Source organism: Pyrus communis, chromosome 2 (genome assembly GCF_041283825.1).
Source record: "Pyrus communis isolate YQ-2024b chromosome 2, ASM4128382v1, whole genome shotgun sequence".
NCBI classification, from domain to species: Eukaryota; Viridiplantae; Streptophyta; class Magnoliopsida; order Rosales; family Rosaceae; genus Pyrus; species Pyrus communis.
This window is the reverse complement of record NC_142566.1, coordinates 6,072,452-6,097,239: the sequence shown is the minus strand read 5'-3', so window position 1 is coordinate 6,097,239 and position 24,788 is coordinate 6,072,452. Positions and strand designations below refer to the sequence as shown.

Genomic DNA, 24,788 nt, shown 5'->3' with positions numbered 1-24,788 from the left:
AGGAGTCTCCATCACTTGTCTTTTCAATGGTAAGCACGTGGCTTGTATTTTGGTTGGGAAGGCTTCAATTTGCCTTTGGGCTCGATGCTGGGCTTTAGCCAAGTCCCCTTTTAGTTAGCATCCTTGGGCTTTCCTTTATACAAATCCAATGTTCAAATATTAACCCAAACAATAATATTACACTTTTTACGTTAGTCCATGCTTCAAAGCGGTTTTACCAGGAATAAAACAACAAAAATGAATTCATGAGAGTTTGATTACTGAACAACTTACCGATGACAAATTACTTTTAGACTAGTCTTATTTCTCTAAGTTACTCCAATTTGATGTTGAATAGCCTAAATTAGTATTTACATTATTTTTGTTAGTAGGATATTAAGCCCTAGTTTGGTATTGAGGTGATTCTGAAAAAAAGTGGCTATCAAAAAAAGCTGGGAGCTTTTTTATGTTTGGTAAACATTCAACTTCAGCTTTTTTTCACAGTTTTGAGTGAAAAAAAGCCAAAAACACAAAGCTACAAAACCCAGCTTTGAAAAACCAGTTTTTTTTTCACATCTGTTTTTACATAAAAATTTATCAAACACTATAATACTGTTTTTTTTTTTTTTTTTTCAAAAGCATTTTTACAAAAAAGTTTACCAAACACTTTGTTGCTTTATTTCATAGCTGCTTATTCTCACAGCACATTAGAAGCAGTTTTTTTTTTTAAGTACAGTAATACCAAACTAGCCCTAAGATGAAGTCTCTTGAAACTTATCACAAGAGCATCTCAAATGGGAAAACACAAATTTGAGACGTGAAAGTCATATTCACATCCCATTTTATATTCTTGGTAAATGTGAAAGAAAAATTTACTCTAATGGAAGAGATGTAAATTTGAAATCTCATTTACATCCGGATAATTTACATTCCTCTATTAGAAGAATATTGTTGCAATGGTTCAAAGCCTTTGTCAAAACTAAAGTAGGTGTGAAGCAAAATACCCGCACCTTAGCTTAAATGTCTAGATGCTTAACGTTTACTTAACATGATAAGTATCAAGGAAATGGGGAACAAAAGAAAGAGTACCGGATCAACCAGCTCCCTTGTCGATCTGCCACATGATTTTCATGTATTAAATTACGGGTTTTAAAGGAAATTCCACATTCTATATATGTAAGATAACATAGAAAAAGTTGGGGATTGAAACAATATGCTTCCACTGTTTTTGTATTGCGTTCCTACTGCACTCACTAATTAGTATTTTGTTATTAAAAAGGGGAATTTAAAAACCCGCTCATATTTCATGCTTTAATCCACTCATCTCCCTGGATAAAATTCTGCAGAGAATACGTATTAACATGCTCGGGTGGGATCTTGCTGCTCCAGGTCACTCTCTGGGACAAATCAGAACCCGCACCCGAATTCCCGAATTCGCCATAGAAAAGGGTTTTCAAAGCAAAATCTCCACTCCAAGGCATCCACCCTTGTGGTGTTAGAAGAGCTTCCATATTACAGTTTATAAACACCGTCCTCGAGTACTCCTTCCACGGCCTCCCCAAGAAGTTTTTGTGCACTTTGGGCTTGCTCCGATATAACTTCATGTACTCTTCCGTGCCGTTGATCAAGCAGTTTTGAAATACAAAACCCGTTGACTGCGCAGGGTCTGTTCTTCCTTGGGCTGTGACTGCATTGTTTTCGCCTTTCTCGGGTTTGAGTTGTCTAGGACGGACAAGGATGGTGCAGTCTTGGAAGATGGAAGCTGAGTTACCAAAGATGAAATCAACATTGCCTTGGATGGTGCACGACTTGTAGAATTGGCGGTTGCCGTGAGCATAGAGAGTGTCCTGATTGCCGATGAATTCGCAGTTCTCGATTACAGATAGATCACTGTCTGATCTGAAAGCAATTGCTTGGTGAGCATCGGGACCTGCGGTGTTCTGGATTGTGAGACCACTCGCCATGAACCCATCACCGTTAACTCCTGTGATATATGAGATAATCAAACAATCAGCATCTGAGTAAAGATGCAATCAAGGAGTCACAAGAAAACTCGACGAACAAATGATGCTTTCATAATATGTTGTTTCTTGCATTGTCCATTTGTGGAAAGTATAAAAGTAATGGCCGGATTTGTGGAAAATGTCAGCAACGACAGAAAACATATGCAGCTGCGAAGGCTAATTGCAACTTAAACCGGAAGGATTCAGGGCTGTGCACACTAGTGGTCAAGACGATTCCATGAAGATAAAGACGTTCCTCGGCAATACCATCACAACTCCAGGAGTCGTGCACAAAATACGACAAGTACTGCGGTCCTAAGCTAAATTCTGGAAATCTTCGTACCACAGACTATGCCTCTCAAATCATTCTAATTCCCTATGCCTCTCCATCCATCCTGACGAATAACGCTACCCACATCACATTTACTAACAAATAATGTTTACATGTATCACATTTACTAACGACATTGTGACATTGTGTTATGCATCGGGTCTCACATGTGAGAACGACGCAAAAAATATGGTCGCAGTTGGACAACAAGCAACCCACTAGAACTAGGAAAAGCTACCACCTACGCCTACTTCCCTATACTCTACGAATACATTCCAACCGCGTGCAATCATGGACCGCACCAAAATAATGTGCTCCAGCATGTCATCACCCACCCATCCTCTGCCATTACGTGGGTGCGGGGTCACACCATAAGAGTGTGATCCAGCATGCACTGCATTTTCAACTTACCAAATATGACGTCATATTTTAAAAATCTTAAAACTAAAATGACCTAGAATTTTTTTTTTTTTTTTTTTCAGACATACGATACCATGGTTCAAAATTGAACTTAGCGATAATCGAACGTATGACATCTTGTTTACAAATAAAAAGAACTACCACTAGATGACGGCAGACGAAAAAAAATTTAAATCAAATCAAAATACAAAAAGTGATACGTATTGCGTAGTAAACATACCGACGGTGGCAGTGTTGTAGGTGGAAATTCCGGGCTGGCCCACATTTAATGAGCCGGTAATGACGGTTTTGCCTATCCCGTCACCCAAGAACACCACGTTCCGCTTCTCTAAGGGCACCCCTACGGTCTCCTCGTACACCCCCGCCTTTATCCCAATCACGAACCTCTTATCTCCCGCGTTATCCGGCGCCGCATTCACAGCCTCCTGCACCGTCTTGTAATCGCACGATTTCTCCTTGCACACCGTCACGTCCGCCTTTAAACCTGGCGGAATCCCGCCCCGAAATCCCTGGTCGGACCCTCCGCCCGAGACCCGCTCCCAGAACCCGTCCCGCTCCGTTTTCGGCGGGCCCCACGACTTTGTGTCGTTTCCGAAGTTGTCGTATGACGCGATCATGCTGAGCGCGTTGCTGGATTTGCCGATCAGCGAGTCGAGAAACGACATCGTCTCGTTCACCATGTGGGTGTCGTTTGCGTACTTGAGAGCCGACCAGCAGTCGTACTGGTAGAGCAACGCGGCGCTCATGGAGGCACGTGCGTTCTTAACGCGACCACGTGACAATCCATCGGTGGCGAGCGAAATTCGGTAGTGGGAGTTGCCAAGGACGTCCAGGCAGTTTTTCGCGGCGGTGGAGCGGTTTATGTTCCCTGCGGACGAGTCCAGGATGGTGTGGACCATGCCCTGCGCCGTTTTGAGGCCGTCGTCGGCGACCTGGACGGCGAAATGGATGGTCTCGAGAGGGGTGGCATTTGGGTCAGTGAGGACCTTGCCCAGGGAAGCTTGACACGCTTCGGGGAAGCGCGTGGCCTTGCAGGCTAGCTGGATCTGGGGATGAGGGGAGATAGAGTGACCGGGAGGACGGTGGCGGGAAGCGGAGGATATAGAGAGGAAGAGAGTGAGGGAGAGGAGAGAAAGGAAGAGGAGGGAGGCCATGAGGAGAATGAGGATTGGGGATTTGGGTCTGGAGGAGCAGCATGGTGGTGGCTTTATAAATTTGGTGGGTTTTCTGTGGAAATTGAAGGTCATTGAATGATTGGGGTGCGGAATTAATTGGTCATATTTGGAATTCGGAAAGTAATCCGACGTCGCGATTTGATTTTTGTGGATTCTAATTGGTTCGAATTTAGGAAATTAGGAGTCACGAGGGAAAGGGGAAAGTCACGGGCGGGGGAAATTTGGAGGAATTCAGACTGATTGTTTGGGTGCTGTCTGTCTGTGTCTGTCACGGATTCACAGATTGTAGTGGGAGCAAAAACGAGAGCAGCAAAACCGCAGAGGATCCAGTAATTGCTGTGCAGTTATCCAAGTGAGATATGATCTGAGAGGATGTGTTGAGGGTGTCAGTGTAAAACTGTGCGTCCAACTGAAAAGTAAAGGGGGAAAACGACAGACAGACGGACAGACATATCCAGGAATGTAAATGACTTATTCTAATAAATTATGTTATTCAGTAAACACAGATTAACTCTTGATTTTTGGCATCTTTTTTGTTTCGAAGCATAACTAGTTTCTAAGGATTCCTTATTGTACTAGGATTCGGCCACTCACCCTCATCTAAATGAAACCATTTTTAAATAGGACTCAGCCAAATTCCACTGGGCCAGGCCCTTGGTGGGAATATTCATGATATCTCTTATTGGACTGAGGCCAAACATGGCTCACCCCAAAAATGTCATTTTGGGTCCAAACAACAACAAAGACATGTATAAACAATTTAAAAGTATATCAGCCATAGAAGTCTTACGCATATGCAGTCCAATATCCTAATAGAAAGGGTGTTGAGTTCCCCTCCATGCGTCTTAGGTTCGAAACTTCCCCTCTCTCTCCAGCTTGTCAACATCTACAAGTACTTGACAAAAGTAACTAAGTATAATTTGTACCAAAAATAAAAATACAATTGATTATACGTACGTCTCAATAGCATGAACTATGGTTTTTTTACAAACTTACTCCACACTATAAAAGAGAATGAAATACATAACTCTGAAAAAACAAGCATATGCCTAATTCCATCTAATGGATTGTTAATGTTGCCATTTTTTTCTTCAATGTACTACTTATCACCGGCGTTTCGAATGTGTTCTTCTTGCTTTTTCCCGATGTTCTTCTTCTCTCCGGGGTTTCAAATGTGTTCCTGCAACTTTTTCCGATGCAGTACTACCTGTCTCCGGCGTTTTGCATGTGACATTGCTTCTTCCTTCCAACACAGGAATCTCTGTGACGTGGTTGGGATAGAAAGGTCTAACATAATTGTGGTAAATATATGTCGACCAGCTGAAGCGTGGGCAGACCAACCACAAATACATAATCAGCTTAACATATGACTAGATTGGGATGAACTCGATGACTTTGGACAAGGTGAGCTCAAACGTTGTGATCATAGAATACAGAATCCAGTAAGTAAGCCACTGCCGATCGTCGGCAATATTAGACATGATCTCCAGTGCCCTGATTGACGCATACAGTGGATAAACAATAGAAACCACAGGCATTGCAAGAACGTCAAAGTTATGAACAAGCACCTTGATACTGTCTATTACCATCTCCGATTTCTTTCGTCTCTCGCTAGTCACTCCTCTCTTTGTGATGAATCCTGTGCCAGATTAATGAAAGGAAATTCTCCGGTCGGACACTTAATTAGTAGTTTTATGAACGATCTATATTCTAGGGATGAAGAGGCAGCTTTATATATATTGGTGTTACTTGTGTGAGTTTTGGGTGTAAAATAATGGGATTCCTGTAGTCAACTGGAGAATTATAAGGCAATAAGGGAATGTTATGTAGAGAGGTGGGACTTGTGAGCGTTTTCAGCTCCTTTATGCATCTAAGCAAAACCATCAGATTAGCCTTTCAAAAAGATTTCTACGGTCAAAGGGTATGATCCTGGTTTCCTGTTGTTTTAGATCGAATTCCTGTTTGCTTATTTCCACTTTTCCTTTTGGAAAAATTTTTCAGAACTCCACTTCCGTACAACATTTTTTTTAAATACCAAAAGTACCCTTGAGATAAACTCCAAAGTAATTTTGTAAATATGAAAACTATTCTTGAGATAAGCTCCAAGTAATTTTGTTAAAATAGATGGTACAAATCTTTGAAATTCGATGTGGGGTCACACAACTAATTTCCATTTTTTCCCCTTTATATAAATAGTCTGATGATAACTATACTCTCATTCACAATTTTTATTTTGGGAAAGTATTTGAAATGTCATATGAACTTATACATTCTATTTTAATTTGTCATATAAACTAAAAATTTAAGCGTTTTGTCATATCAATTTTCTGAAATTATTAATCTGTCATTTCACTAACTCTGATAAGTTTTACATTCAAAATAAATAATGGGCAATGCACATGACTTATGTTCAAGGTTTATTTCGAACTTTTGAGACATTTTCGCAAGGTTTTTGTTTTTTAATTTATTCTTATACATAGATATATTATGTGGGGGAATACATAGGTTCATGAATTTTAACCTCTTTTTCACAAGTTCTCTACTTTTCCTTAGTACGAACCCAACACATTTTGGTGGTAAAAAAAAATGCGAGTTTCAAAAACTTATTGTCAACAAATATAAAAGACATTTGTTCACTAACATGAATTTAATTGTAAGCTTTGACAATTCAACACAGTCATTCATATCTATTGAAAAAGGAGTTGAAATGTTCGAAATAACTTCAAAATTTTCAGAAAAATCTTGACAGGGAGCAAGGAATTGAAATGTCCAAATTAACCTTAAAAACAAGTCATGGGCAAGTCACATAACTTTTAGCTAGAAAACTTAACATAATTAGAGTAATGTGGCAAATTAATACTTTCAAAAAAATGATAGGACAAATTACTTAAAATTTTAGTTCATATAAGAAATTGAAAATAATGCATAAGTTCATACGACATTCAAAACATCCCTCTTTATTTTCTAGTTTTTGTGATTATGCAAATGGCAGAATGACGATTTTATGCAATGGGAGTCAATATACAAACCCTGTAATTAGTATTTTTATATAAAAGAATAAGAAACTCCAATCTTTCAACCACGTATTCTATGCAGAAGGATAAATGACATGACATCTCGTGGCATGCAAGTTCACGGATACAAATCCTACGTCTAAAATTCGAAGGTTGGTTTGCAAAAACTACGACTCAATTTTACTATTAAAACTGAAAAAGGGTCAACCCGAATCAATTAGGACGGGCTGCTCGGGTTGCCACCGTACATACAAGGAAGAGCTTCTCATTTAAGCAGACATCAAATTTAAAGTCCCAACTTATCTCACAAATATTACAAATTCAGGATGCCAAAAACATTTCTCATACAAAACCCACACAAGGTATCGGGAAAGTCTTGGCACCACGAGTCCAAATCACGAATAGAAATTCACCCACCAATAACTTGTCTAGCTATAATTCGCCTTACCCCTGTATGATTCATGAACATGACATTGACTCTGTATCGCCCTGTCTATTTTCGGGGAGTTCGAGTCCTTCTGAGAAGATGAACTTGCTGGTGGCTCCAAAGATGTTTGCTGTCTGTGAAATTACAGTTTGACAAGCCGTTGACATTGGCGAGACAGAAACTGGAAGACATGGCGTACACTTTGGAATAAATTCCTTCTTATTGAAGGTTGGAGCAAAGAGTGATAGCACAGCCCGACAAAATATGAACCTAAAGGGAGAAACAAAAATTATACACATTACCATGTTTCACACACAGGGAACACAAGGAACCGCTACCTAGAACATAACAATTCTAGAAAATTATTGGCAAATTAAAGGTCAACCCATTTGAGAGCATCTAATAATATTAAGCGCTGACAATTGTTAATTTCACCAAACTTTCAAAGACATGAACACGCAAACGTCTGTGTACGGGTTGAAGAAATAAAACTAAGGGTTTATCACCAATGGTCCCTGAGCTATGTGAAACACATCAAATGGGTACCTGAACTTACAAAATCAATAAATATCATCCCTACACTTTCGTACACATCAATGTGGTACTTCCATGAAATGTTTTTTTCAAATTTATCACGTGCAGCGCACATGACCTCTGTTTAAGGGGTATATTTGGTATAATCAATTCTCTCCTACCACTGTCTGCCACCACCTTATCACTGTGTTTCCCTTCCACCCTATCACTGTGTTTCCCTTCCACACAAGTAAAGGGGCTAAATTTATGAGTTTTGAATGCTTTAGGGACCATTGATAATAACAACCAAAAACAAAAGAATGAAGAATGTCCAGTTGCAAAATGGCAACTGCCCACCAGGACACCTTGCCAGAGAGATACTTGCAGACTTGTAGTTTAGTATCCAATCAGTGGAAAGTCCTTCAAATAAAATGTCCATTAGACCAATGAGTTTTAGGCGTCCCTCGTATGTTGACTAAAACTAGGATCTATGAGCGCTATATTAACCAAAACCCTAAACACTAACATTCAAGATGGAGTCAGATTGGAACTTATGTACCCTCAACTTTTCAAATCTTAAACTCAAATACATTTAAAGAATAGCTTATGCTGAAGTTGAAATTTTGTGCATGACAAACATGTTGCAGTGAGCTCGGAAAAGACCTTTCAGTCCTGCCTGAGCTCGAATAAGTCTACCCAGCCCAATTGAACCTATTTGACACTTCACAGCAATTATTCAAACGCCCAAGGACAATGAAATAACAAATTTAAACCTTCCATGTAAACAGGTTAAGCATTTAAGGCTCAAGTACGCCTCTTTATGGGTGCCTTGACCAACAAAACTTGTGATTGAGATTTTGAACATTAAATCCTCTAGCATTGTGCATATAGCAAGAAAGAACTTGTACCACAAAACATTTCTGTCAAAATTCGTGCCAGTTTCAAGTTTAATCAAAAGTGCATCCTCGTGCAGAAATCATGATGCATTTATTCACACTAAAATATTTCTTGTAAGAGCAGTCGAAGCTGACTATTGATAAAAATAATACTGAAATAAAAGAGAACACTAGAGACTGTAGGCCTACACATTGTAAACTACTCCATAAGAACAAAGGTTAAATAGAGGAGTACCTCAAAAGGAGTCGCCTTAGGAAGGGGTCACTCAAAATCTGTGCCCAAACAGGATCAATAGTGTCCAATGTCACCAAAGTAGACCCCCATTCACTTAACGAACTGGAAAGAAGCTTCTCTGCCTTGTCAAATGTTTCCTGAATTCGTTCCACAAAAGTTAGGAGAAAACTAAATAACCAATCTTATTAAGAAGAGACCAAGTGTCAACATTATACGCACCATGTCAATGTCAGAACCTGAAATACCAAGCAGTAAACAGAAAGCCTGCACTGGAGCTGTGAGGAAAATAGTGAATAGGCTTCCGCTTGACTGACGAGAGGAACCGAGAGTAGTGTGATATGAGGAGCTAGAAGATAGGAGCATTGCAGCGGTCTCTCCTTTTTGTACTCCGTTGATAGCCTGAGTACATTTAATCATTAATGAGATCTGTATTGATGAAATTTAATGGAAAAGAGAAAGAGATGAACGTAGGGCCCACTCATTAAGCTACCATATAAATAATACTGCACAGTGGGGAGACAGATTGGGAGGGGGTTGAGGTTATTAAGTTTTGATAGTGACAACTATATCCTCCATTTTGCTTCAGGATGGAAATCTGATTATGAAGTAGCTACCAAAGACAGAGTACTCAAACTTCAATCATTTCGTGAACTATAAGAACTGGCCACTTCTAGCCTCTAGGGATGATCAGTACGTTCAATGAATCCATATGGAATATTCAAGAAGTAAATAAGGGGATAACTAGGAACTTGCATCAATGCAGTGTGATACGAATTATGATGAGCTAGAAATATTTATATATTTGATAGTACAGATTAAATACATACTTTTTCAAATACCTAAACTTCTTTACAGGCAAAAACGTTATTGGAAATGCATTCCAATTCTCATAACCACATCTAAAAATTTAGGAAAGATATCCCACTACAAAATAGATTTAATATACTTGCCTCAAAAGCTTCACTGCTGTCACAGTCAATAACTAAAACAAGTGGTCTTCGTGTAAATGGAACCAAGTCACTCGGATAAATGTTATTCACTCCTGAAATAGAGATTTTGTATGATATCAGTTTATTATGGAAGTTATGCAAAAACAAAGAAATGAAATACAGAAATATGACCAGATCAAAGGTTTAAATACACCAGTCACATTGATCAAATCATCAAATAATAACCCGGAAATCCATTAATCAATTATACATCAGATAAGCATGGCATGTGAGTAACAACAATTATAGTTGTAGACCTTCTAGGCTTCTACAGTGCATAATTACAAATCCAATTCAAGTGTAAACTTATTAAACTTCTAACTCAACCTGCCCTACACCCCTTGAACCACAGTATACTCGGAATAGATATAACCTTATACTTTATTATTATTTCCGGTACTGGAGATAAAAATCCAAATCTGTGCCCAACACTTATAATTGGGAGTAAACAAACAAGCTAAGAACTTACCTCCATTTCTATGGCTACCAAACTGTAAACAGCCCGCCTGAGAGCTTGAACCATCTCCTTTACCTTGTCCACGAGAAGGGTTTATCCTATCAGACGAATAGGCTAAGGTAGAAGGGGAGGTCGCATCAGAGTACATTCCAGCACCTGCTGGGGACAAAATATTATGTCTTTTAAATGAACCAATTTAATGATGTTAAAGGAATGTTGATTTTACACAACACAAACAAAAAAACCCAAGGGCTAAGATTTAAAACTAAATTTTCACACCTGAAGCTGACAGATATATCAAAACAACTCCATCAGGGGGAAGCTCCTCACAAACTGTGGCCAAAACCTGACAGTCATGCAAACAATATAGGAATTTTATTACAAAGGCAGTTCCTTACAAAAATAATAGTGTTGAAGCAGTCTTGCAGAGAGGATGGCAGGATTCAGATACAAGGAGCATTAACTATCGCAAAAAGGAAAAGATGATGGTAAGATTTCATATTTCATCCAAACCTTCTCTATGTGTTTACCGAACAAAATCATATGCTCAATCGAAATCGCTCATGGTTCTAGAAACTGATATGTGGTAGTAACTGATAACTATACGTGGTAATTATTAGCTTGCTCAACTATAGGTGCTATGATCCATAGAAATATATCCTAGGTGGAGTGTCACAGCACTTGCTAAGTGTTTGAAATAAAAGGGTTAAGAGCTCTGACACAACTTTGACACAATCAAACAAATCTGTGTCCTATACAAGCATGGGTTCATGCAGATGTAACATAATCAAGAAGGAGATGATACATCACAGATGCATAGCAGGATGATAGCTGCTCAAATCTAGGATAAAACAAGCACATACTTTTCTGTAATTTGCACGGGCAAGAAGGTCCAACCTCCCAATGTTTACAAGAGCATGATTGTGTCGGTCACTAGTCTTTGAATTAATTCTAATAGTTTAGGAAAACAAGGATTTTGCTTGGCTTTCCATATAAACTGGTTATCTAAGTTTAAACTTAAAGAGATACTATCTTTAAGCATTTAGGTAGTTGATAATTGAACATAAATGTGCACGACAAAACAATATTTCAACCTCATCATCGATCTATACTTTTGTGATATCAATAAACCCAAAATGTACTACAGCCTAGAAGCCAATATAACAAAACACTGAATAGAGAAACAGGCAACAGATCAGTAAATTATTACCCATTATACTCACTGCTAGAAAATGTGTAACAGACGGACGGTATAAGACAGCCTTTCTTGGATTAGGTGGCAGAGTAGGATCGGTAATATCTTGAGAGTAATTAATGCGGCTGGACGCCGGTGCCCCATTCTGACCATTTTTAGCCCCACTAGACTGGTAAAATGAGCCACTAGGTTCCCACTCCAGACACTGAAGCATCCTAAAAGTGTCAAGAGTAAGCTCTGAAAACTTTACCTGATTGAGATTTAAACATAGAGAAAACAGAAAATATCAGAAATGATTCCATTTATCATATTCATAAAGCATCAAAACAATGTAATTGAGAACCTTGACAACATTTGCGTATTGGAAAATGAACAAAAGTGAGAACCTATTCCAGTAAACATAATTGCAGTTTCAGGAAATCTCAGATTTCACACATTGGAAAGCTGTTCTTATCTGCATTTCATGGTTATTATTTTTTTTCAGAAAAACAATTTTCTTCAAATTTAAGATGAAAGTTACAACACATAAGACAAGGTATCCCTTAGAGATCATTCATCCCAACTACATCTAAAACTGAAACTCAATAAAAATAAATCAAAATAGCTAAAAAAGAACTACATTGTCCACACAAAATGGCCTTTTTTCTTGTTGTTAGCTAGAGCTTTTTGTACACTGGCTATTGTTTATTTAGTGACACAACATGTCTACAAGCATTGTGATTGTTTTGACTTATACACATATGGTTTCATATTCCAAGCGAAAAAAGAAGTGAAGGAAAAACCTCAACACCTAACCTCATTATGATGGTAGCTGCTCAGTATAGCATCTCGCAGTCTCAAGGACCTCTTTGCAACTGCTGTGGAAACATGTGGTAGGGAATCAGGATGACAGTCTAGAACAATACTGTATCTCAAAGGCCTGATATTCATAAAAGCTGTGTCAGCTTTCAAAAATCTAACTATTTCCTGAATCACCAGCTTCCATTCTTTAAAATCAGTTTCCTGGAAACAAAGATCATTGAAATGTCACTATTATTAAACCTATCTGCAAGAACAAAGATGCTTAAACTTCCTACTTCTATGCATGAATTTAAGGAGGAGAAAAAGCAGAGTTATGCATTAATATATTAAATGGAAACGAAACAGAGAGTGACAGACAGTCTTAGACCTCAGTTAACCGCGCAAATCTTCCAAGAGAAATAAAGCATTACCCAAAAAACTCTTATGATTCTACAACCGAAGCTACAGAGCATGGGGACTTCATAAAACCACACCTAGTCAATGTCATTCCATTATACTTAACGACCGCACAGCCTTTTAAAACTTTGCCTTTGTCCATGTTCGTATTCTCAATCACTGCATGGTTGTTATACATATCATATATACATTATACACATATACACACACTAGGTTATTATATATTACATTGTAATTTTTCTTTACTTTCATTTTCGCTCAATTTCTTTCGTTGTGTAAACTTATACTAATTCTCGATAATTTCTAGTCATTTCCACTGCAATTAAAATAAGTATGTAGTATAAACACACACACACTTTCTATTTTCCATTCTAAAAATGAAACGAGAGCACATATGTCAAGTGAATGTTGTTCACAAGTAAATCAAGAAATCAAAGCACCCTAATAACAAAACAATGGAAAATCACAAACCTGGAAGGTCCTCTTGCACTCATCAACCAAGACTCTGAGCTGATTGAGCAGCTGCTGCACCATCTCTCGCCGATTCAAGAGCAAGCACACCATTAAAAACCTCGAAACAAACCGGAGCTGCTTGTTGGCCAAGCTCAGGTCCTGAAACATGCCCTCCTTGAAGTACTCTCTGCTGAGAATCGCCTCGTAGAATATGTACGCTTCGGAGAGGTAGCTTGCCTCGCTGGTCCTCATGTACTGCCCCAAGTAGAGCTGCGCAATTCGCGACGCGATCTCGCCAATCTCCGATCGCCGGAGACCGGACTCCACGAGTTTCTGGCGATTTTCTTGCTGAAATTTCCATAGCTGCGTGTACACCTTGAAGACCTTGTAGAAATACGCGTCGTACTCGTGCCTGAACAGAATTCAAAAAACAAGATTAAGGAATAATTGTTGGGAAATTAGGGTTTAGGATGAAGAAATCGGGGAGATTGAAGGACCTGTTGCGGTGGTAATAGGGGAGCTCTCTGATTTTGGAGAATTTCTTGTCAGCTTTGTGGAGGAGAGACCAGTAGATTTCGCTAACAGGGATGTTAGGGTTTTGCTGTGCTTGCATTGTCGTTTTGGGTTGGGGATGGTGTCGTTTTGGGTTGGCGGTGGTGGACTGCAAGTGTGAGTCGGCTGAGTGGGGCGGGGCAGGGAGGAGGGAGTAATGGAAAGATTTTGTTTGTTGTTTTTGGTCGGAGAGTAGTAGAAAGATTGGAGCTGGGCTTTTATGTTTCTGGACTTGGCTAGTAATTTGGGCCAGGAAACTGTCAGTCACTCTTTTGTTTTTTGTTTTTTATGTATATCATGGAATGGAATGTATGATTGGATTGGACGGAACTAGAAATTTCTTCTACTGGAGGTAATTCTAAAAAATAATTAGCAAAACCTTGTTAAGGTTTGACTTTATACTAATTTGGTAATGGGGATGGTTTCAAATCACAATTTCAATGTTACAAATATCAGTGTCGTTAATACATGAGAGGAAAGAGAGGGATTTTTCTGTTTGAATGATGAAACAAGAGCACATGTGATCATATTATTAAGCAGTAGGAACGATGCTAGTGCAGATATTTTCTTCAAATATAGTAAGTGTATATATACCTACAGTATGTAGCTTAACAACGAATTACTTAAGTGTTGAGTGGGGGACATCAATATCCAGTGGGCCTTTATGGGCTCCATCTATACGGTTGGATATTCATATTTTCTAAATATACTCGACATCTATAATTTATTGGTTGCAGATCAAAGTTCCTTGTGGCTTCTCGACAGAATTTGTGTTGACATACAGTGTTTGGTAATACATTTTTTATCTTTTATGTTTCAGTTTTATTTTTCCAATAACTATTATTGTACTATATATTAAAATAGAAAATGTTGATAATAACCTTGTGTTATTTTGTTGTTTTCCCTTCTTTATTTTGTGAATAATATCTCATCAGGAGATGCTGAAATATTTCTGTGAATCTTCTCGACTTTTGAAATGGGTGGATAACCGTGATTGCCACTCGTTATCTCTCTTTTAAAAGAAAATATGTGATATAATTCAATTTCTTTTGTAGGAATTAGGATGCGTGACTACGATACAAGTGTTTAATTGATTCCTTCTAGTCATCTTTTATTCATTCATGTATACTTTTTGCGTAAGGATTATGGCTTACTAGTCAGACTATCTCATATTTGGGAATCCTTTCTCTCCCGCCCAACCCCATCTGGTGCTAGAGAGAGACAGAGAGAGATGTAAAGAGGCAACCCGGGGAGAGAGAAAAGTCACCGATCTTGATACGACACCAAGAGAGACTGGAAAATAGAGAAAATGGGAGGCTTGGCTAGAGCCTAGAGGTGAAGACTGGTGAAATTTCCGTAGTTTGATTTTTGTCTCCTTTAGTATCGTTGTAATAACAAGAACATGCTATTATCTTGTTAATCCATTATTAGTCTAACGCGACAAGGCCAAAACAGAAACTGATTATACCTTATGACATCTGTTCAGATTTAGAAAGTTGGGATGAAGGCGAGGCTGTCTCCAGTCAAGGGCATTTGGTCAATATTTGCCCCAAAATTAAACAAAACCGTTTCTAACCAAAGATATTTGTAAATTGGTGTGTTTTGGGGGCTCAAATCGGCCCCTAAAAGGGCTAAAAAATGACGGCCCCAGACATTTAAGCATTTCTTTTTTGTGGAGCCCATCATTTGATTGTATAGTAAAGAAATATTTGAGTATACTAAAACGTAATAAAAATATAAAGGGTCTAATATTTAGTCTTCAATGATTGGAGACGGAAAAAATTAACATGATGAATTATATTTTTGATGGCCGAAAATTAACATGATAAATTATATTTTTGATGGCTGACATTGTGGCCAGGACTTTTCCTTCATGGTTGGAGAGGGCCTGAGGCCCCCTAATACTATTCAAATTATTAACTATTTGGAATTTTAAATTAGAGCTGCATTTTAACTTTTTTTTTTTTTTTTTTTTTTTTTTTGGGTCAAGAGCTGCACATTTACTAGCTGGAGGAACCAAAAGATAAAGTTTGGAGCCTATAATTTTTTTTTTTTGGGCCGGGTAAGATTTTAAGCCTATTTAGACGACACAAAATTGGAAAGGCACACCATTGGGTGATGTTGTGTTCATGTGGATTTTTATGCTATTTTGGGGATTGCAGAAGGGAGAGAGAAGGGTAAAGTTCCCATCTCAATGCACGGAAATCTTTATCTTTCGCTTTTCTGTTTTAGGTCAAAATTCAAAAGCAGTTTATATGCAACAACTTCATTCTCACTCTCACGTAACGTCTTTATAGATGAACCCAATGAGGGTTCATTGGGTGCAGATGCCCCCATTCAAGCAATTTGATGTTAGGCTACATATTGCATATATATACTACACTTGTTATATCTAAAGAAAATGTATGTGCTTAATATCAAGCATACATTCATATTACTTTATTTAAAAAATTGTATGATCACAAGTACTCTTGTTCCATCATATAAACAAAAAAGTCTCTCTCCTGCCTCTCATGTATTAACTACACTGAAATTTTGTAACATTGAAAGTGTGATACATCATCATTTGAAGTCATCCCCGTTATCATATTGGTATAAGTCAAACCATAATAAGGTTTGGTTAGTTGTTTTTTAGGGTTGCCCCCTCTAGAAGAAACTTCTAGCTCCATTCCTGGACATTTCAATCTAATAATATAATTGCCACTTAATATCACGTCTGTGGTATTCCTCTTCATTAAGACATCTTAGGTTCGATTCTCGCCAAAGACGAATTTGAGCCGCATTATTGCTAGCCCATTGTGAGTCTCTTCCAAAGTCTTCCTAGGTTTTTCTCTACCCCTTTAGCCCTGAGCCTCTGTCCCGTAGTCCCATCTTCTAACTAGAGTGTCAGTAGGCCTTCGTTTCACATGTCTAAATCACCGTAATCGATTTTCTCTCATCTTTCCTTCAATTTCGGCTACTCCTACTTTACCTCAGATATCCTCATTTCTAATCTTATCCTTTTTCATGTGCCCACACATCCAACGAAGCATTCTCATCTCCACTACACCCATAATTTAAAAAAGTATTTACATATGACATTATATTATCCAATAGAAATATTCAAATAGCCTTGAACTTGCTTCATATCAATCAAATATCTTACTTAGTTCCCTTAAGCCAACAAATTAGATGTAGGCAGTGCATGGGACTCACATGGTTACATGCAGGGATGGGCAACAGTTATCGTGGGTGGATAATTGCAGGTATTTACCCATAACCGTTTAAATCCTTACCAAGGTTCTAAAAAACGCTAGGCTTTAGTTGGGCGGTGGACTGGGGCCTAGGTGGGTGTCTAGGTGGCCTAGGCGGATTTAAGTAAATTTAGTATTTATTATTATAAATATTTACATATTTACTCATAAAAAACTATACTTCCATTTTCATTAGTTTTTAGTTCACAAAGAATGTTCTTTAATTAATAGGTAGTATAATACACAATTAATTGACAACTCATTAATAGATTGAATAGGCTTATTTTGGACTTTACTATTTGGGTGGACAAGCCCATCACAGTGTGTGAAAGCTCATTAAATTCTCACTTAAAAAAAAAAAAAAAACCAATCGACAACGTCGTTTAACCTTAGGTTATTTTAAAAGGTTACTATTCATCATCTTTTTCTCTTCTCGACCCGTGCAACCTTTTTTTACCCAGATGGCAGAAAAGATGAAATGGTGCAGCTCCAAAAATTTAGTTGATCTACTGCCTCCCAACACCGCCTTGTCCTGCCTAGCGCCTTGCCCCGCCTAGTCCCCCGCCTAACGCCAGCTAGTGGGTGATCCGATTTTTCTACCGATTAGGTCGTAATCGGAACGGCAGCCAGCCGTGGAGGGCCTAGGTGCCACCTAGACCCTTTTTTAGAACATTGGTCCTTACCTGCATAACCATTTATCGATTGGGTATTTGCATAAATAGTTATACCCATACTCATAACCGTTTATAAATGGTTAACCATAACTGCATACCATTACCATAACCGCATACCCATCTTTAACCCGTTTACCCTTTTTTTTACTCATCTACATGTTTTTTTAACAACTTGAAAATTAAAAAAAAAAAATTATTGTCATAATTTTTTCTTTCTAACAATTAAACATTGTTATAGGTACATTAACATCCATTTTCGTATTAACCACAATATTATGTATGAATGTTTGTCATGTCTCCCAATTATTTGATGCTCAATCTATTACAAGAATCATGCATGTTATAGGTTAATTAATATTCTTCTATATATATATATATATATATATATATATATAGATACACACACACACACACACACACACACATACGCATTAGTCCACTAATAATCTAACTTGAAAAATATATGGATTTTTATTTAGAAACATATATTCATCAATCCAGGCCATCTAATAGATTTTGTTGCAGTCATATTTAGAATAGGAATGTGATTGTGTAAATTCTAGTGTATCTAGGGACATCTTGGAATATTCTCTTTAGTAGATATTATCCTATTAGAGTTGTAATTCTATTAAGGTAAGGATTTAACCTATCTTACTACAATAAATAAAGGCACAATGGGGTGAAATACTACACACCTATCTCTCTTGCCGACGGCCTCCCTTTTCCCTTAGAATAGTTCAATCAATTAGGCCTATAACATGTTGTCAGCACGTTCTTGCCAGAAGCTAAGGAACTGAAGGATCGTAGGATGAGGCTTTCTTCTACAAAATTCAAAGGCTTTTATTTGTTTTCTGCCAATCAGGTACGCTTAAAATAAAGTAAGATATTTGAGACGCCCACGAAGCATGAAAACATTCCCCATGATGCATAAACCCCCTATATATATATATATACACACGTTTCATGTATTACGCAATTATTATTTCACTATGTGAAATTTGTGAGTCAAAGTATATAAATAAATTAGAAGTAATTTAGGGTTTTTCAAACCTAGTGATGTCGAAAAAAAAAAAAGGAAATATGCAGCATGGTTGTGGCTCGCTGCCGCCTCTAGCACCATTGTCGACCACCACAGCTGGCCTATAGCCCAACCTCATAGAGCACATCGTTAAAACGACGTCGTTGTGACGTCTAGACTATGGCAGCAGCCCTTTGGGCTTTACTGCGCCTACACGGACACCAGGTTTCGGCCTGGTAAGGGTTACCATAGGTATGCAGCCTCTCCAAGCCCAAAACCAGCAACTTTTGAGTTGCTGGGTTTTGTCCTAAGTCCCTGGCCCAAACTTGTAGTAAGCTCGTAGCTTGTTGAGTTTACCCTGTGCCCTAGGCTCACCTGCAGCAAGCCCGTATCGCTTGTTGAGCTTTGCCCAAGTCTCGGCCCATTTGCTCGCAGTTTATGCCGCTGGGCTTGACTTGCCCTGACCCAAAAATCCGGGAACTAGCCTCGGCCAGGCCTTCTCGCACCAACTTGCAAGCTAGCTTGAGGCTGGGCTTGCCCTGTGCCTTGTTTTTGGCCCAAACCAACAACTTTTGTTGCTGGACTTACCCAGACCACACAGCCCGGAAGGCTGAGAGACTTGCAGAGCCCATCCCCACATCGCAGCCAGCCTATTTTTGGTTGGGCCGCATTATTTTTTTTCGACCCAATGGCAATTTTTTGGCATCCCCGTTTATAAATCATGCCTAAATATTTTTTTGTGGTACTTTGATTTACGCTGATTAATTCTAATTTTATTATTACTTGGTTTATCACCAACCAAAGCTAGTATGACTTGTCTGTCATTATTTTGCTTCCACAATCGACCCCTAGGGTTTTTTTTTTGGATTTTTTTTTTCTGTCGTTAATTTGTGAATGGTGTTAGAAGAGATTGGGCATCTACAAAGCCACGAAAAATCCCCAAGTCCAATTCTGATTTTTCACTCTTTTCATTTTCTTTGTTCCTTGCAGATTCGTGAAAAGCATTGGGACTACAAAGTCGACACTAAAAAATTCCGTGGATCACAAAAACAAAGCAGCAGTGTAATTAATCATGGTCTTTTTCCTTCTTCATTTACATGGTTGCATTGCTCGAAAATTTTCTCATTTCTTGCTTGGACTTTTGATCAGCATCTATTTTTTTAAGCATATTTTGTAATGGGTAGTTGGTGGGGGATGTTGGTCTCTCTTTTGTTTATCTGAGTATTACGTTGGATTGTATTGCACTTGGTTTGATGTTGTTTAGGTCAGCAATGTAGGGATAGAAGAAACAAAGAGGTCTAGATACACGGAAGGAAGAAACTGCCATTATTCATCAAATTTGGATCACAAGAAGGGAGCAGCAAAGTAATTGATCATGGTCTTTTTTCTTCATTTACATGGTTGAACTGCTCCAAAATTTTCTCTCATTTGTTGGTTGGACTTTTTATCAGCATCTATTTTTTTATGCATATTTTGTAATGGGTGGTTGGTGGATGGACGTTTTGAGTCTGTGCTTTATTTTATGAGCATGATTGTTATTCAATTTTCTCGTACTATTTTTAATATTTTCCAAAATTCAATTCACACTCTTCTCTTTCTCACTCTTCACTTGTAGAGCCATTGTCAGGTACGACGATGATTTGTGCTTTATTTAATGACCATGATTGTCATTCAATTTCCCATTTTATTTTTAATATTTTTCAATTCACACTCTTCTCTTTCTCACTCTTCACTTGTATAGCCGTCCCATGTGTATAAGTAGTTGAATGCATTAGATGTGAAAAGCTGGCGTTCTGGGAGATGGTACTTCAAAAGTATTTCTCTATCTATTTCTTTTGCGTTTTATTAATTTATTTGGCTATCAAATGACACTCTGTTCTTTTCTGTCTTAGATTTTGTCTGAGAAGACAAATGTTACGCCTGCATGTTTATTAGGCACTCATCGACTCATATTCAAAGGTCGGAGAAGCGAAATGTATGAGATCACTCTATTTGTTACTCATATGTTCCTCAAGCTAGACACGCATCCGTACTTCTTTGTTGTGAATACTCTTCATTTCATGTTATTTATTTTCTTGCCAAAGAGTAAATAGGTAGAAAAAATAAACATTTGTCATTTGTTTTAGCACAATACTATGACATGATTATCTAATCTACCTCATCAAATGACACTGTCTGTTTTGTCCATGCATTTTTATGCCACCCATAAATGAAATAATCCCCCTTTTGTGATCCTTAAAGTCAATTCATTCACCCACCATAAAAATCAAATGAGTAGAAAACATATTATCTGATTACACGAATAGATTTTTTTGTAGCGGATTGTTTCTCCGTTCATTACAAAAATCAAGCTGAATAAAACAAGGGCGTGGAGGTGAAACAGATCGAGAAAGAGTCTTCCTTGGTACAACTTTTCAACTCTCAATCTTAATCTTTTATTCTCAATTCTCATCCTCAATCATTTTGGTCTTGTCAAGCTTAAATAAGGATTACAAACTTTGGACGTGCATATATGTATACTTACCATAATTCATTTTGAGTTTCATTTTGGCAAGCTTAAATAGGGATTACAGACTTGGACTATTAATCGGTAGTGGGTATATATGTGTTTCATTTAGTGGTTTGCATTACTAATATCAATTCCCTATCTACATTCTCCTCATTTCTTTTTGGTTAAATAGGCTTTGGTGCAGTGAATTAGTGGAGCATTCAAACAAAAATACAAACAGCATTACTGCATTACTAAGGTATTTCCCTCATTTCATTACTAAGGTATTTCCCTATCCATTCTTAATTTTGTTAGATGGTAGACAATCACACAACATGTTTAATATGTACTTTGAATGCCGTCAAAGGCATCACTTTTTTATGCCTACTGTCATAATTTTGGTTATGGTGGTAAATGTTTGGCTCCCTCCTATTAGTTTGTGTTTTTCCCTTTTCGAAATTCTCAATGTTATGTGCTTTGTCAATTCGATAGTGTATAATTTCATGAATCTTTTAACTATCATCTAATTTGTGCAAGCATCATTTTCCATTGTTGAATTTCAATGCCATGTTTTCATATTTTTCTTCAATTTTACCTTTATTAAGAATCATCAAATTGAAATTTCAATTTTAAGATTTTTAGAGAACTTCAACATATCAAGTATGGAGGGAATTGATAGAAGCAATATGTCAGAGGTTGTTACCTTATCTGCATTATTCCTCTTCTGTATAGATGATTTATTTTTTCTTCTTTTTCAAAAATAAAATTCATTCTCTTTGGCAATTTCTCAATGTAGGTCGACAATGAAGAAGTTCACTTCGGACAAATAAATGTTCACAATTCTCAACAGTTAGACCAAAGGTATGATAGGAGCAATCAACAAAGCCAAGGACGACAATTTATGAATTCATCACAGAGGGCTCGAATTTCAATGCGACGACATGCCAATTATCAAATCCAATTGAACTCAATAAATATGGTACAAAATCAAACCAAGAAGACATAGGACCAACATCGGCGGGTAAATATCATTTTTTTTTCTCTATTAATTATATATTTGTAAGTCCATACATTGTATGAATATTTTTGTACAAATTATTAAGACACATCTATTAAGATTGAACGAATAGTGATTTTACATTGTCATTGCCTTTTTGTACTATCAATGCAAACATCCATTTAATAATTTTGTTATGTCTATAACAATTTCAACATTTGGATTGTATATATTTACCACAATGACCAACGTTTTAACAAGTACTCCAAACAAAAAAAAATAATAAGGAAAGGAATATGTCTGGAACGGTAGGTGATACAAATTTTATGTAAACTTGGAATAACAGTTCAACTATAATAGTCAAGAGAAAAATATAAAAAGAACATCACATAAAGATATAGTATATCGCTACTAAAAGGCAAATATTGTGAAGGAAAAAAAGCATCATGATAGGACCAACCAACAATTATAATCCACTATTAAAGGGCAAAAATTGAAGGAAAGGAGAATGGATATAGATATAGTATATCGATATAGCAACATAAATTAAAAAATGAAATGTTTCATCAAAATTAGTGGAGTGAACCACTTTTAATGAAAAACCACATTTATATATTTCCCTGGTACTATTCATTTTACCTTTAAAAATGACTTTTCATTAAAAGGGAAATTTTTTTGAACTTTTCGTTAGTTTTCTTTTTTTTTTTTTTTTTTTTTTTTACCCCAAAGCACTGAGGTAGTAGATTATCAAGGTCAATTGAAGTTCTTGGATTGTTTTTATACTTTTTATTTAGCTTTTAGTTGCAAATAAATTATAAGGATCTTCTCTGTTATTTATTACTTTTTTTTTTACATATTCTAGACAAAATACTTTAAATTCCTACCTGTATTATTAGAGATGATAATCGCCTTTATTTTATGTTTCTATACATTGAACCAATCCTCGCATATAAATACATCTAAAATGTGTAAGTCGCGTGTAGTATGTCGTGATTAAAAAAATGTCATTCACACGCATGTATTGAACCAATCCTTGCATATAAATACATCTACAATGTGTAAATCGCGCGTAGTGTGCCGTGATTAAAAAAATGCCTTTCACACGCGCTTAAGCGCATGCAAAAAGGCTAGTTTATTGAAAACTCAAGGCCAATAAATATATATAGGTTTGCATTAGTCGGCAATGACATGCTTCTAAAGGTTCAAGTAATCATTATCTTGAATATTTGGTAATTCAAAGTTCTAAAATATTTAAAAACAAAACTTTCAAACACTCTAATGCTTTAGCATTTTCAATCACATACATTAAACATAGGCCGGTTCAATCACTTATATTTTTCTCTCAAGTGAGACATACACACACACACACACACACACACACACACGGTCCGTTTATAACCACTTATGTCTCGAGATACTAAACTAGGCTAGAAACTAAATTTTTTTTTTTTTTTTAAATTTTACATATATTAAATAAATGGTTAAATAGGTATCCGTTTATAGGTGATACCCATAATCATCCATTTAAATTTCACGGGTAAATGGTTATACCCATAACCGTTATTTATCTAAATGATTATTTATAATCATAACCGTGAGTTTTAAATAGGCAGATAATCGCTGTTACCCATACCTGTGGATATTTTGTCCATCCCTAGTTACAACTTACACGTTGTTTACTCGCATCACATTTCTGTCTTAAGTAAAAAAAATGATTGCGGATTTAAATATTTTATTATTACTAACATTTCTAAAAGTTTTAGTTTAGGATTTATTGCTAATTTGTTTAATAGAAAGGGATAATCATTGTATCCAACGCCGGCCTCGTAAGCCCTGCCTACGTCAGCGGAGGATAAACATCTCACAGATAAACATCTCACACTCAATTTGGTACAACCTTAACTCAAATAACGTTTTTATTTTATTTTAGGGAGACAACTCCTTTCAAATTAAGTAATCCTTAAAGCCTTGTAGGGTATTTTTTGTTCAACAACACCTTATATAGGATAAAGTAAGTATATGAAAGTAGCATTGAGAAATTATTGTTTGTGTTGTAATATTGTCATGCACGTAGTATAATGGTATTAATTCATGTGTTAAATATGAGACAACAACACATATTTATTTGAATATATATACACACACATATATAATACGAGTTGATCAGTATCCCATATAGTAATGATAACAATTACACCTAAGAATACTCCACTACAATAATATTCCCTAAACTTATCTTTAAAAATTCTCTTTCGTTTTATTTGACAAGGGCGCCATTGTCGGACAAAGTCTTCTAACAAGTGGAGACTAATGTTATAAAATTAAATGGCCATTGAAAATTAATTATTTCTCAAATATGACCAATATTTGTTATAGAATTAAATTTAGGTTTAAATGTCAAAATAGTCGATGTGTTTTAACCTATCAGTTAATTTGATTTTTGTGTTTTCAATTTGGCCATATTGATTTTTGTATTTACTTTCGTTAGCCAATCCTAAACTATCAATTAAAGAACCGTTAAAATTGACATGTGCCTTGGATG

The 24,788-nt window shown here is 36.9% G+C and overlaps 2 protein-coding genes across 3 annotated transcripts; both read right to left on the bottom strand.

Annotated features, from left to right (window-relative positions):
• Nucleotides 1-1,126: 1,126 nt before the first annotated feature.
• Nucleotides 1,127-4,496, bottom strand: LOC137747141 (putative pectinesterase/pectinesterase inhibitor 51). Its single transcript, XM_068487168.2, has 2 exons — nucleotides 2,954-4,496; nucleotides 1,127-1,963 (listed from the first exon to the last, which is right to left on the bottom strand). The coding sequence occupies exons 1-2, from the start codon at nucleotides 3,978-3,980 to the stop codon at nucleotides 1,284-1,286; spliced, it is 1,707 nt and encodes a 568-aa protein (XP_068343269.2). The 5' UTR covers nucleotides 3,981-4,496; the 3' UTR covers nucleotides 1,127-1,283.
• Nucleotides 4,497-7,075: 2,579 nt separating this feature from the next.
• Nucleotides 7,076-14,193, bottom strand: LOC137747140 (signal transducer, putative (DUF3550/UPF0682)). Of its 2 annotated transcripts, none has more exons than XM_068487167.2 (10): nucleotides 13,782-14,193; nucleotides 13,303-13,696; nucleotides 12,430-12,636; nucleotides 11,663-11,884; nucleotides 10,719-10,785; nucleotides 10,452-10,595; nucleotides 9,944-10,035; nucleotides 9,213-9,392; nucleotides 8,994-9,130; nucleotides 7,076-7,619 (listed from the first exon to the last, which is right to left on the bottom strand). In XM_068487167.2, the coding sequence occupies exons 1-10, from the start codon at nucleotides 13,895-13,897 to the stop codon at nucleotides 7,382-7,384; spliced, it is 1,797 nt and encodes a 598-aa protein (XP_068343268.2). In that variant the 5' UTR covers nucleotides 13,898-14,193; the 3' UTR covers nucleotides 7,076-7,381. The 2 variants fall into 2 exon arrangements, with proteins under 2 accessions (XP_068343268.2, XP_088539433.1); XM_088683307.1 differs by having other exon boundaries at nucleotides 10,452-10,598; nucleotides 13,782-14,097.
• Nucleotides 14,194-24,788: the final 10,595 nt, after the last annotated feature.